Source organism: Podarcis melisellensis (assembly GCF_964234715.1).
Source record: "Podarcis melisellensis genome assembly, chromosome: 9".
NCBI classification, from domain to species: domain Eukaryota; kingdom Metazoa; phylum Chordata; class Lepidosauria; order Squamata; family Lacertidae; genus Podarcis; species Podarcis melisellensis.
The window spans coordinates 489,489-503,771 of record NC_138541.1 but is presented as its reverse complement, the minus strand read 5'-3'; the positions used below and the strand labels follow the sequence as shown (position 1 = coordinate 503,771).

The 14,283-nt window shown below is 53.5% G+C and overlaps 1 protein-coding gene across 5 annotated transcripts in view; it reads right to left on the bottom strand.

Annotated features, from left to right (window-relative positions):
- Positions 1-285: 285 nt before the first annotated feature.
- RTKN (rhotekin) overlaps positions 286-14,283 on the bottom strand; it is a gene marked incomplete at its 3' end in the record, with an annotated part of 39,729 nt that continues 25,731 nt past the window's right edge. For 3 of the 5 annotated variants that reach the window (XM_081925032.1, XM_081925033.1, XM_081925034.1), the window contains 5 exons: positions 13,373-13,479; positions 10,394-10,519; positions 8,542-8,707; positions 7,463-7,567; positions 286-1,335 (listed from right to left, as the gene is read on the bottom strand). In XM_081925032.1, the coding sequence (XP_081781158.1) occupies positions 941-1,335; positions 7,463-7,567; positions 8,542-8,707; positions 10,394-10,519; positions 13,373-13,479 (899 nt within the window). Of the gene's footprint in view, positions 1,336-7,012; positions 7,126-7,462; positions 7,568-8,541; positions 8,708-10,393; positions 10,520-13,372; positions 13,480-14,283 lie in introns of those variants that run through there. The other 2 variants (XM_081925035.1, XM_081925036.1) reach the window with 2 other exon arrangements.

Sequence of the window (14,283 nt, the reverse complement as noted above, 5' to 3'; positions counted from 1 at the left end):
ATTTGGGGGACCCCCAGAAAGCTCCCCTGAGAAAACCCCCAAGAAAATACTTATGTTTATTTGAGGGAGGGGGAAATGTCAAACAGCTCTACCCATCATCCTCACACCAATTTTTGCAGGGATATGAAGTCTACCAAGGCCTCAGCATTGGAAGGAAGCAGGATGAAGATGGATAATTTTGGGGGACACCAAAGCCATCCAGCCTCTTTTGAAGCCCCCCCTCCAATATATATACACAGCCATACACACACAGTCCAGACCCCACCTCTCGCATTGACAAAAGAATCGTTAAATACATTTTAATGCATATTAAAGGAAGAGGCAGGTTTGCCCCCCGCCCCACAGATGCGGAGGGGGGGTCACGCCTGCCTACTTGGCAGCAAGCACTGCCCCTCCCCTCCTGAATTGGCACATATCCCTGAAACTCAGGGGGAGCGTTAGAAAAATGGGGGGCTGTCGGAGGGCAATGTAGAAGGGGGTTGATCTTTGGGGCCACTGCTGGGGTGGTGAAATTGGGGGGCGGCTTGCACAAAAGAACCAATACGAATGAGCTCCTGCTTCTGGCAGGGGAGATGCCCACCGGACCCCCCCCCCCTGCTTTTACGTTTATTTCCCCACCCCAAATTGTTCCAGTTTCTCAAAGGAAAAAGGTGCTTTTTCTCCCCTGCTGAAGAGGAGACTTGTGGGTCAGGACGGTTACACAGCCAGCCCCCTCATTAGGAATTGGGGCATAAGAGCGCTCCCTACAGGCTGTGCCCCCCAAGTGGGGGGCAGCTGGTCCAGAAGTGAGGAGAGGGCCCTGATGGCTTGATAGAGGATGGCGGGGAGGGGGACTGGAGCGTGTGGGGTGCTGGCCCCACATCAGGCCCTCTGCTCCGTCCTCCTGCAGTCCCCTGCTTCCAGTCTAGTGGACCTCTGGAGGCCCCAGCGCCCTCCCTCCTCAGACCTGGGACTGCAGCCACAAGCGGGGGTCAAACCGGGGCCGGGTGTGGGGCCGAGGGGGGCGCTCGGGCTCTGGAGTGGGGCTGCCGCTGCTGCTGCTGGAGGAGCTGGAGCCGGAGGGGCCCCTGGCCCTGGGGGGCGGAGGCGGCCCCGGCGGGCGCCCCGAGCGTCCTTTCAGGGTGCTGAGCTTGGCGTCCAGGGAGAGGGTGCGGGGCCGGCCCCAGGGGGGGCGCGGCGGGGGGCACGGGCTGGCGCTGGAGACGCTGTCGCTGTCGGACGCCGCGCTGCACGACGACCCTTCCAGGAGGGACAGCCAGGGCGGGGGGCCCAGGCCAGAAAAGCGCCGGGCCAGGATCTCCGTCACGGCCTCAATGTCGTCCGCCGGCTCAATAGCTGGGGAGAAAAATAGGGCGGGGGGAGATTAGCGGAGGGGCCGTGGCAAAGGACCCCCAGAGTGGCAGACCCCCAGAGTCCCTTTCCATGCGCCTCCCATGAGGATCTCCAAGGGAAGCCGCGCCCCAAAGCAAGGAACATCTGGAGCCTGCGGGGGCTGCTGGGACCAGGTGGAATCTGGCAGGAGTTTAGCTGCAGTCACACCTCCCGTTACAGATGCTTCAGGTTGTGTTTTTTCAGGTTAGTAAAGGTAAAGGGACCCCTGACCATTCGGTCCAGTCGTGGCCGACTCTGGGGTTGCAGCGCTCATCTCGCTTTACTGGCCAAGAGAGCCGGCGTACAGCTTCTGGGTCATGTGGCCAGCAGGACTAAGCCACTTCTGGCAAACCAGAGCAGCGCACGGAAAAGCCGTTTACCTTCCCGCCGGAGCGGTACCTATTTATCTACTTGCACTTTGACGTGCTTTCGAACTGCTAGGTTGGCAGGAGCTGGGACTGAGCAACGGGAGCTCACCCCATTGCAATGATTCGAACCGCCGACCTTCTGATCAGCAAGCCCTAGGCTCAGTGGTTTAACCCACAGCGCCACGGACCGCCAAAACCCAGAAGTACAGGAACGGGTTACTTCCAGGTTTCAGCTGTTGCATATGCGCCTCCTGCAAGGATCACGTTCGCAACCTGAGCATAATATAATAATAATAATAATAATAATAATAATAATAATAATAATAATAATAATTTATTATTTGTACCCCGCCCATCTGGCTGGGTTTCCCCAGCCACTCTGGGCGGCTTCCAGCAGAAATGAAAAATACACTAAAATGTCACATATTAAAAACTTCCCTGAACAGGGCTGCCTTCAGATGTCTTCTGAATGTCAGGTAGTTGTCCATCGCCTTGACATCCGGTGGGAGGGCATTCCACAGGGCGGGTGCCACCACCGAGAAGGCCCTCTGCCTGGTTCCCTGCAACTTGGCCTCTCGCAGGGAGGGAACCGCCAGAAGGCCCTCGGAGCTGGACCTCAGTGTCCGGGCAGAACGATGGGGGAGGAGACACTCCTTCAGATATACTGGACCGAGGCCGTTTAGGGCTTTAAAGGTCAGCACCAACACTTTGAATTGTGCTCGGAAACGTACTGGGAGCCAATGTAGGTCTTTCAAGACCGGTGTTATATGGTCTCGGCGGCCACTCCCAGTCACCAGTCTAGCTGCCGCATTCTGGATTAGTTGTAGTTTCCGGGTCACCTTCAAAGGTAGCCCCACGTAGAGCGCATTGCAGTAGTCCAAGCGGGAGATAACCAGAGCATGTACCACTCTGGCAAGACAGTCCGCAGGCAGATAGGGTCTCAGCCTACGTACCAGATGGAGCTGGTAAACAGCTGCCCTGGATACAGATTTGACCTGTGCCTCCATGGACAGCTGTGAGTCCAAAATGACTCCCAGGCTGCGCACCTGGTCCTTCAGGGGCACAGTTACCCCATTCAGGACCAGGGAATCCTCCACACCTGCCCGCCTCCTGTCCCCCAAAAACAGTACTTCTGTCTTGTCAGGATTCAACCTCAATCTGTTAGCCGCCATCCATCCTCCAACCGCTTCCAGACACTCACACAGGACCTTTACCGCCTTCACTGGTTCTGATTTAAAAGAGAGGTAGAGCTGGGTATCATCTGCATACTGATGAACACCCAGCCCAAACCTCCTGATGATCCCTCCCAGCGGCTGCATGTAGATGTTGAAAAGCATGGGGGAGAGGACAGAACCCTGAGGCACCCCACAAGTGAGCGGCCAGGGGTCTGAACACTCATCCCCCACCACCACTTTCTGAACACGGCCCAGGAGGAAGGAGCGGAACCACTGTATGACAGTGCCCCCAGCTCCCAGCCCCTCTAGACGGTCCAGAAGGATGTCATGGTCGATGGTATCAAACGCCGCTGAGAGATCCAGCAGAACTAGGAAACAGCTCTCACCTTTGTCCCTAGCCCGCCGGAGATCATCAACCAGTGCGACCAAGGCAGTTTCAGTCCCATGATGAGGCCTGAATCCCGACTGGAAGGGATCCAAATGGTCCGCTTCTTCCAGGCGTGCCTGGAGTTGTTCAGCAACCACGCGCTCAATCACCTTGCCCAAGAATGGAAGGTTTGAGACTGGGTGATAATTGGCCATCGTGGCCGCATCTAAAGATGGTTTTTTAAGAAGCGGTTTGATAACCGCCTCTTTCAGCGGGTCTGGGAAGGCTCCCTCACGGAGGGAAGCATTCACCACCCCACGAAGCCCATCGCCCAGTCCTTCCCGGCTAGCTTTTATAAGCCAGGATGGGCAAGGATCCAGGAGACAGGTGGTTGGTTTCACTCGTCCAAGCAGCCTGTCCACATCCTCGGAGGTAACAGATTGAAATTGATCCCACACAACTTGACCAGACAGGACTCTAGCACTCTCCCGCCCCGGCCCTGCTCCCACGGTGGAGTCTACTTCTTCCCGAATCTGAGCGATTTTATCTGCAAAAAAATTTGCAAAATCATTGCAGGAGAACATGTGGCCCGTACTGGGCCCCGATGTTACAGGTGGTTCCGCTAGATTGTGAACCACCTGAAAGAGTCTCCTGCTGCTGTTTTCTGCAGATGCAATAGAGGCGGTGAAGAAAGTCTTCTTCGCCGTCGCTATCGCCACTTGGTAGGCTCGACGTTGAGCTCTAACCCGTGTCCGGTCAGATTCAGAATGAGTTATCCGCCACCGGCGCTCTAGCCGTCTCAACGATTGTTTCATTGCCCTCAGATCTGTGGAAAACCACGGGGCTCTCCGGGCTTCATGCAATCGGAGAGGGCGCTTCGGAGCCAAACAGTCAATAGCCCTGGTTAACTCCACATTCCAGCGGGCCAACAGGGAATCGGCTGAAAGGCCATCAACATGGGATAAAGCATCCCCTACCACTCTCTGGAAACCATTTGGATCCATTAAGTGGCGGGGGCGGACCATCCGAATCGGTCCCACCTCCCTGCAGAGGGGATGGGTCGCAGAGAAGTCTAGTTGCACCAGGAAGTGGTCTGACCATGGCACTTCTTTCGTTTCACTTTTACTTAGTGTCAGATCACCAACATCCGTAGAGGTAAACACCAGGTCCAAGGCATGTCCGCGGCTATGGGTTGGGCCAGACTTATTCAGGGACAGCCCCATGGAGGCCATGCTTTCCACGAAGTCCCGAGCGGCCCCTTGTAAGGTCGTGTCGGCATGGATGTTAAAATCCCCTAGGACGACCAAGCTAGGTGTCTCCAGGAGAACATCCGCCACGACCTGAAGCAGCTCAGGCAGGGAATCCTTGGTGCAGCGGGGAGGTCGGTACACCAAAAGGAATCCTGTACTGCCCCTATTGCCCAACTTCCAGAACATGCACTCAGAAAACTGGGTCTTCCCAATAGGACGCCTGGTGCAAACTAATGACTTCCTAAAAATCACTGCAACCCCCCCTCCCCGCCCACATGACCTGGGTTGCTGTGCGTAAGAGAAACCTGGTGGACAAGCAGCGGCAAGGACAGGCCCATCTGCTTCATCCAACCAAGTCTCTGTTACACATGCCAGGTCAAGTCCTCCATCCATGATCAAGTCATGGATGGCAGTGGTCTTATGAATCATTGACCTGGCATTGCACAGCAACACTTTCAGGTCATGTGGGTATCCCTTGCTGATTCTAGTATTCATCCGGTCAGGACCAGACCCAGAGGCAGGGATAGTCCTCAGACAACGACTAAACCTGCCTCCTCTGTAATGACATGGTCTGGTCTTAGCGTAACTCCTCCTCCTACCCGTGATCACTGAGATCGGTTGTCCCAGTGCATTCCCCCCTGTGAAACATATCCCAGCCATTTTGTGGGCTGGGGCCCATTCCCCGGCAGCCCTGACCCCTCCCCTTAAGAGCAAAATAACCCCTTTAGAAACAAAACAAAAAAACCACACAAATACAACAATACAAACAAAAAACAATAAAAATTACAAAAATTACAAAAACATAAAATCAAACAAATTCCCAGGCCCAATAAACATCCACCGCCCCCCCACATACAAAAAATTCAAAATAAAAATTTTAAAACATTTTAAAAGCACTCTGCAGCCCTCCAGCAGTGACAGCAACTGTTCTAGTGAGGCCCGTCAGGCCCTGCCCCAGGCCAGATGGTGAGTGGCAGGAAGGAGCAGGGCCCTCAGACACTCACATACAGGAGAGTCCTCCCGGGCAGCAGAGTCCAGCAGTCCTTTATGAGGCATCAACTGTATTGGCTTCACCTCACTCAGATCACCCCTGGTTTAATATCCCTGGTGGTGCAAAATTGTCACAGGAGTGCCTGGATTAAAACTGTCTATCAAAACCTTCACTCTTGTGGTTTATCCCCACAACAGCTACTCACTTTGCGTTTTAGTAAAGCCAACAATCCAATTTGTCAGCGCCTAAATGATCTCGAGCGTCGGAAAAACTTGGCCACAATAAGGAAGGTTTGCCCAGGGCGTGACTATTTTCCACCTTCCCCTTTCGACTCTCTGGCACCCTCTCTGCATAACTGAGCAACTCCAAAATATACACGTGCTGTCCTGACTTCTGCCATCCCGCCCTCCCTCCTCAGGCTGGAGAGGTTGCGCGCGGCTAAAGAGGAAGCCAAGACAGCCAGCGGGATGGATCCCGCTAGCTGTCTTGGCTTCTTTGCTCTTTGGAGCTGGGGGGGGGGAATAAAATTTCCCCCCTTCATTTCCCCCCCTAAAAACTAGGTGTGCCCTATGGTCCGATGCGCCCTATGGAGCGAAAAATACGGTATGTTAAATGTTCATAAGTGTACCAACCAAGCACATACATAGATCAGCACAGGAAGACCTGAAACCATTTTGATTCCCAAACTGACCAAATGTTTTCTCTGCAAGGTCAAAGAAAAATGAAAAGGCCTCCCCATTGTCTTTTTCTTCACAAATCCTGTGTTTGAATAGGGTGAGCCTGTGACCTGACTCAGGAACTAAGTATTTATCATTACAAAAGACTGGCCAGGCTCCCCAGGCAATCCAGTCAAGGGACCATTAAACAGGTAACCTGCCAAACAGGAGATAAACAAGGCACTCAGATTTCTGCTGTAGACCACCTTTTCTGTGATGTAGGTATGATGTATCTGGGGGTGGTCTTAGGTTACACCCCTTCTGTGATGTATGTATGGAGGGGTGGTCTTGGACTCCAGGGAGGGAATTTAAAATGTCTATATAAGGGTGGGCACACCTTTGTTCTGGGTCCTCCTCCTTTCCTGCGTGTGGGGAGTGAGGACAGATCAATAAAGATCAGGCTTACTAGCTGCTTTGCTTCTCAATATTCTCTGCTTGGCCTCTGTTCTTTTCTCCTACCAATAGGAAACCCACTTAAGGACTCTATATGGGCTCTTGGGTACCCCATAAGGGAAAAGGACAATTTTGGTTTACAACATACACATAAATGGAGGCGCCCACTGGGTCCAACTGCCCCCAGCCCCCGCCAGCCCCCTTCCCTGTCAGTGGGAGATCCCAGGGGCTCTGCCGGTGCCTCCGCTGCCCACCCTCTCTACACAAAGGGTACTCCTGCCTCCTTCACCCTCTACCTACCTCCCTGCCAGCCAGCCCCCCCCCCCATTTTGGGAACCCAGAGGACCCCTCCCCCCTGTCCAGCTTTGGGTGGGGGTTACGTCACCTGTCGCTGTAATACGAGGAGAGGAGAGCTCGAATCTCGGCAGAGACAGCGTTGTCCTGCAACAGCAGCCCCTCGCAGTTGGGGGGCGGCCCCCCTGGGCCAGGGAGAGCTGGGGGTGGGGGGTAAGGGGTCGGGGACAGGACAGAGAAGAAGAGGAAGAGAAGGGGAGACATGCAAAGAGAGAGCCAGAGGAGAGCAGAGAGTTACAGACACGGATACATCTGGGTGCAAGCAAGGTGTGGGGCAGGCCCCACAGAAACCGGGGGGCAAGGCAGAGCCCCAGAGACAGGCAGGAAGAAAAGGGCAGAAGGAGGTGAGACCCTCTCGCCTCCCCACCGTGAGTTCAGGGGGGCCCTAAGCCACCAGCCCACCCCGAGCGCCCCCTCTGTTCCCGTCAGCCCCCCAACCCTCCCCGCTTCTGCGGACCCCCTTCTCTGGAGACTCACCCATCTCGTGGTAGAGGGAGCCTTGCTTCTGTAGGAGGGCCATGGGACGCCGTGGGGAGGGGACCTCCACCTTCATGAGCTCATCGCAGCAGTGCTTCCACTGGCCTGGGGGGCAGGGAGAAGATTGTCGGGGGGGGGCGGTGACTTCAATGAAATAGTTAAGCCCCACCCCACATAAGACACGGCGCCCGTTCACTATCACCATCAACTTTGGGGGGCTGCTGCTCAAATACTTTAAGGGGGGGGCTGAAGGAGCCTCAGCCCCAATGAGTTGGCTCACATGCCAGGGACCCCTCCCACTTTGCTGGCCATCTGTGGGGCAGGCAGGGGGCGCTGTGCTGCCCCCTAGTGGTCTCCCCACGTGCACCAGAGGACAGGATCCCCTCTGGCCGACCCAGGTTTTAGGCATGGGTCAGCAAACTTTTTCAGCAGGGGGCCGGTCCACTGTCCCTCAGACCTTGTGGGGGGCTGGACTATATTTGGGGAGGGAAATGAACGAATTCCTATGCCCCACAAATAACCCAGAGATGCATTTTAAATAAGACGACACATTCTACTCATGTAAAAACACGCTGATTCCCGGACTGTCCGTGGACCGGATTTAGAAGGCGATTGGGCCGGATTCAGCCCCCAGGCCTTGGTTTGCCTACCCATGGCAGCCTTTCTCAACCTGTGTTGTTGAACTACAACTCCCATCACCCCCGGCTAGCAAGGCCAGAGCTCAGGGATGATGGGAGTTGTAGTCCAACAACATCTGGGGACCCACAGGTAGAGAACCGCTGGATTAGGGGTTGCAGCTGTCCTTCTTTAGCCCCCCCATCTCCTGGGAAGGGCAGGGGCTTCTCAAGAGCCTCCTCCAGGAGCAAACCTCCCTAGCACGGGGGGGGTGGGGGAGTGTGTGGCTGGATTGGGGCCTCTATGGTCCAGCTCAGCTTCTCCCTCGCCTCCCTTGTCCTGCCACGACCCCCTTGCGAGGCAGGACAAGGATGCAGCGGGAGGGCAGAGCAAGAGAAGGCACTGTTGCCCCTGATCATCCCCCCCCCCGTGTTTGCACCCCCCGTCTCTCCTCCCCCACTCACTCATGTCATAAAAGTGCTGCCAGAAGGCTTCCATCCAGCGCTGCGTCTCGGAGCGGGATTCGGCCAGCAGCGTGTGGGTCACCTCCTCCCCCCCATAGCGGTTCGTCACGGACATGGTGTGCAGTTGGTTCTTGGGGTCCTTCTCTGTGGCTCGGATGCGCGTCTCCTGGAGGGGGGGGCAAAGGGGCCTCAGGTGCAGAAATGTGCGCATGCGCAGAAATACCCAGAGATGCCCAGGGAACCCCCAAGGAAGCGGAAGGGTGGAAGATTCAGGACAAAGAAAAGAAAGTGCTTCTACACACAGCGCGTTAAACGGTGGAACTCCCTCCCACAGGAAACGGGGGGGGGGCACCAAACTAGATGGCATTTATAGAGGACTAGACCAGGCATAGGGACGCGGGTGGCGCTGTGGGTTAAACCACAGAGCCTAGGGCTTGCCGATCAGAAGGTCGGTGGTTCGAATCCCCACAATGATGGGGTGAGCTCCCGTTCCTTGGTCCCTGCTCCTGCCAACCTCGCAGTTCGAAAGCACCTCAAAGTGCAAGTAGATAAATAGGTACCACTCCGACGGGAAGGTATTGGTGTTTCCATGCGCTGCTCTGGTTTTGCCAGAAGTCATGCTGGCCACATGACCCGGAAGCTGTACACCGGCTCCCTTGGCCAATAAAGTGAGATGAGCGCCGCAACCCCAGAGTCTGCCACGACTGGACCTACTGGTCAGGGGTCCCTTGACCTTTAGACCCAGGCATGGGCATGGGGTGCCATGAGCTGGGCAGGGAAGAGCCACCATCAGCCGCAAAGCGTGAGTTTCAAAAATGGCAAGGTCTCCATTTTGAGACTGACACCCCTGACACACAACGTGGATGGACAGACCCTGGCCTGGCTGGGCTGCCAATTGAGAGTCATAGACTGGTAGCGTTGGGACCTCCAGCGGTCATCCAGCCCAACCCCCCGCAAGGCAGGAATCGCGGCCGAAGGCGGAGGCAGCTGTTGCATTGAAAACATGCTCAGTTGGCAAGTGTGGATGAGAAGGATGGAGCGAAGGCTGAGGGGGGGACAAGCAGGGGCATCACAAGGGGGGTCTGGGGGGTGCGGTCTGCCCTGGGTGTCATGCCTGGGGGGGTTGACAAAATCCCCCCTGGGCAGATTGGCATGGCGGCGCTGGCACCCCCGGCGGACAGATTTCTGCGATTGGCACAATCGCTGTCGAGAAAATCTGCAAATACGGTGTGCAGTGCTGGTCGCCAGGGATGCCCCCCCCGGTGGGCGCTGTTTGCATCCCCGCCCCCCGGCGTGCGGAGCTCCCCAGCAGCCAGGCCTATTTGCGCGATCAGCGGACGGTGCTGGCACCCCAGGGAGGATGGCCCCGCCCCCGGGTGCACATCATGGTTTTCCCCAATTTTTTGTATTCATTTTATAACACAAATAAAGAACACAAACAGAAAAACAAACCATACAAACAGATTCTTGTCTTATCCTTATTTTCCTAAACATTGTTATGTGGGCTTCCCCAAGTCCCACCTATCTGATTTTCATTTTACTCCATCCTTAGCAATTTACATATATCACAATTTCTAACCATCTTTTTTTTAATCACATAAAAAACTTCACATTTTATCAGTTAGAAATAATATTATTTTAAAATACCCTATCTTCAACTTCTAACCCTGCCTGCAGCCTATATCCGCTGCCAAAGCTAGTCTAAGATTTAAATATTAACATATTTTTTCAAATATTCCTTGAACTTCTTCCAATCCATGTTTACCGCTCTGGGTGCCTGCACGGTTTCCTCCATCACTGGGGACCCCCAATGTTCTGCCCCCCAACCTGGTCTGAGAAATCAGCCCCCTACCTTGTTGATAGCAATGGTGAAGGCCGGTTCCTCCTGCGTCTCGACGTCTTTGGGGTGCCGGTAGCAGAGGAGGTTGGAGCCCCGCAGGAGGCAGAAGAGCCGCAGCCAGCCCTGCTGTTCCCCCTGCTGCAAAACGGGGGGGAGAGGGGGGGTTGTGTTTAGCAGGAGGGAGACCCACACGCCATCTTCCCACATTCATCTCCCCCCCCCCCCAGGACGGGTGCTGTCATTCTTCTCTGCCTGCCTCCCAAATCCCTTTCACCCATGCTCAGAAACCCCTTCTGGGTGGGGGGGGGCACAGCCCCATAGCAGAAACGCTCCCTGCCTCCCACTTCAGAATATTTTTTGTATAAAATAAAATAAAATAAAAAACAAAATAAAATAAAATTGTATACCACCGTATAAACACACAGGTAAAAAAAATTGCTTGTGCCACACCAAATTCTTTACTGATAAGAAATACATTGGAAAACAGAAAGAAAGAACTGCTAGCAGTGTCTGATTTATAACATAGAGCACAACTGCCATATTTTTCGCCCCATAAGACGCACCTAGTTTTTAGAGGAGGAAAACAAAAAAAATATTGAGAAGCAAACAGTGGGTGTATGATTTTTGTGGTTCATGCTGTGGCCACAGACATGTGATTTGATGGTGAGTTTGGGACGATCTGATGCAAACATCCTGAGGATCCATGTGGATCCGTGCTTTGTAAACACGTTTTTGCACCACTGCGGCCCCACAAAACAGTGGGTGCGTAATTTTTTTGGTGCAGGCTGTAGCCATAGACATGTTACGTGATCTGATGGTGAATTTGGGGTGACCCACTGCAAAAATCCTGAGGAATCATAGAATCCTAGAGTTGGAAGAGACCCCAAGGGCCATCGAGTCCAACCCCCTGCCAAGCAGGAAACACCATCAGAGCACTCCTGACATATGGTTGTCAAGCCTCTGCTTAAAGACCTCCAAAGAAGGAGACTCCACCACACTCCTTGGCAGCAAATTCCACTGTCGAACAGGATCCATGGGCTTTTACCTCCCCCCTCCCAGGCAGCCTCCTTTATTGCTAGCGTCCCTTATCTCCCTCCCGATCGCTTGCCCATCAGCGGCTTTGATTCAACACCCCCTTCCCTCTTTCTAAAAAAAGAAGCACGATCTGCTTTTCTCCCCTGGGCAATTCGGCTCCAGGGACCACGCATTCACTCCATAAGACACACAGACATTTCCCCTTACTTTTCGGGAAGAAAAAAGTGTGTCTTATGGAGTGAAAAATACACTATTTATTATTCCTTCCTCAGGTTTGTGAGTTCACATCCCTTTGCAGCTTAAAAGGGGAGCCATATGATCCTGGGAATCCAGAAAGAGTAAAACAAGGATATGAGTCATTCCCCAAATATAATTACAAACAAGCCTCTTCCATATGTCCAATAAGTATCTATATGATCTCAGTGAGAGACATGAGCTTCCTTTTGCTGGGTAATCTCATTTATATTCGGTCTAATTTGAGACAAGCAAGATCTCATCTCCCCATCGACACAAAGAAGCCTTTCTACCCATATTCGGCAAATAAATATACACTATACTATGCCGCCCTGAAATGCTCAAATGTTTCCTTGCATCTGCCTGCCACACCCTTGCCTTGCCACACTACAGTGAAGGACCGAAGATGAGACTGCAGGATGAGGCCAGAGGGGCCCATCGAGTCATCCAGCCAACGAGATGCCCCAAGGGGAAACCAGCAAGCCGGACCCGAGTGCGAGAGCAGTCCTCTCCCCTCTCTGTGTCCTGGAAGAAGTTGCTGTGAACTAGCTCCATCTCTCTTTCAAATCAGAACCAGTGAAGGAGGTGAAGGTCCTACGTGAGTGTCTGAAGGCAGTTGGAGGATGGATGGCGGCCAACAGATTGAGGCTGAATCCTGACAAGACAGAAGTACTGTTTTGGGGGAACAGGAGGTGGGCAGGTGTGGAGGATTCCCTGGTCCTGAATGGGGTAACTGTGCCCTTGAAGGACCAGGTGCGCAGCCTGGGAGTCATTCTGGACTCACAGCTGTCCATGGAGGTACAGTTCAATTCTGTGTCCAGGGCAGCTGTCTACCAGCTCCATCTGGTACGCAGGCTGAGACCCTACCTGCCTGCAGACTGTCTGGCCAGAGTGGTGCACGCTCTGGTTATCTCCCGCTTGGACTACTGCAATGCGCTCTACGTGGGGCTACCTTTGAAGGTGACCTGGAAACTACAATTAATCCAGAATGCGGCAGCTAGACTGGTGACTGGGGGCGGCCGCCGAGACCACATAACATTGGTCCTGAAAGATCTACACTGGCTCCCAGTATGTTTCCGAGCACAATTCAAAGTGTTGGTGCTGACCTTGAAAGCCTTAAACGGCCTCGGTCCAGTATATCTGAAGGAGCATCTCCACCCCCATTGTTTTGCCCTAACACTGAGATCCAGCGCTGAGGGCCTTCTGGCTGTTCCCTCCCTGCAAGAAGCCAAGTTACAGGGAACCAGACAGAGGGCCTTCTTGGTGGTGGCACCCTCCTTGTGGCACACCCTCCTTTTCAAGGAAATGCCACAGTGCACCAGTTTAGCTCAGCGCAGGGACCGACTGAGTGGGCGGCAGGGTCCGTAGGCTGGATTTACAGCCCTGGTGGGCCACATCCAGCCCCCGGACCGTAGTTTGCCAACCCCTGAATTAGATTGTTATAACGAAAGAAATAAATCTATACAGAAAACTGTGTTTTAAAATTCTCTGCTCTCTTGCGCCACCTGGTGTGGCATGTTTACAGCGCATCCAAATCGCTGCATCTTTCCTAATGTAGCTGAGTAGAGAGACGGAGCGAGAGAGTAAAGGGGTGGAGAGGATCAGCCCGTCTCCTGAGCGCATGGCTCTCGATGCGCCTCTGCCCGGGCGTGTGAGTGCTAAAAAGGGGCCCCCTGTCTTCTCAGCCCCTTCCCTACCTGCAGCGCCCCCCCCAGCACTTACCTGCACCTTCAGGAAGCCGCACATGACCTGGTGGAGCATGCAGTTGGGCTGGGCTGCCAGGCGACAGCAGACGCTGCCATACAGGGGGAGCCAGAAGGAGCTCTCCTCTAGGTGGGGGGGGGAGAGAAGAAGAGGAGGGGGTCAGGGGGAGGCAGGTCTGAGCCCCAAAAGAGGGGCGAGGGGGCAGGGGGCTTCGTCCCTCCTGGAAAAGAGAGGCCACTTGCCCACCTACATTGGCAGAACTGGCTCAGCGGCAGCAGCTCCGCAAAATGTCAAGAGACGTCGGAACTCCCCGCCACTTGACTCTGGACTCTTTTGGGGGCCTCCTGAAAACAGTCTTGGTGAGAGAAGCCTTTCCAGACATTAGAAAGACGTTTCAGTCCATTTTTAGCCTATTGTCATTTTTAACTTTCAACTCTTTTTCGAAGGAAGGGGGAGAGACTTCCCCAGGCAAGGCCTTTTTCCACCTGCCTTGCTCCACCCTCCGGCCTCTGCTTCTCAATTTGTGTTTTATTCTGTGGCTTGCCATTGTTTTATTGATTGTAGTTTAGAAATTATTTATTGTAATTGTTAAGAGTGCATTTCTGTTTAATTTTCATATGCTAATATTATTATTATTCTATACTATTCTAACGATTGTTGAATGTTACTTTTTTGATGTACGTTGCTTATTTTAAAGTTATGTTTTATTATCACATTTTTGTACTGCATTGATTTGTTATAAGATGTACATTCCTTGTTTCTTCAGCTTGTAAACCGCCTTGAGTATTGTAAGATAGAAAGACGGTACACAAATTAAAAGCGATGATGATGATTGTTGCTCGTTTTTGTCATTGCTAATTTTATGTTTTATAAACAGCTCTTATGTTTGTTTTACATAAAAAACGGTGCATAAATCTCAGGCAAGGAAT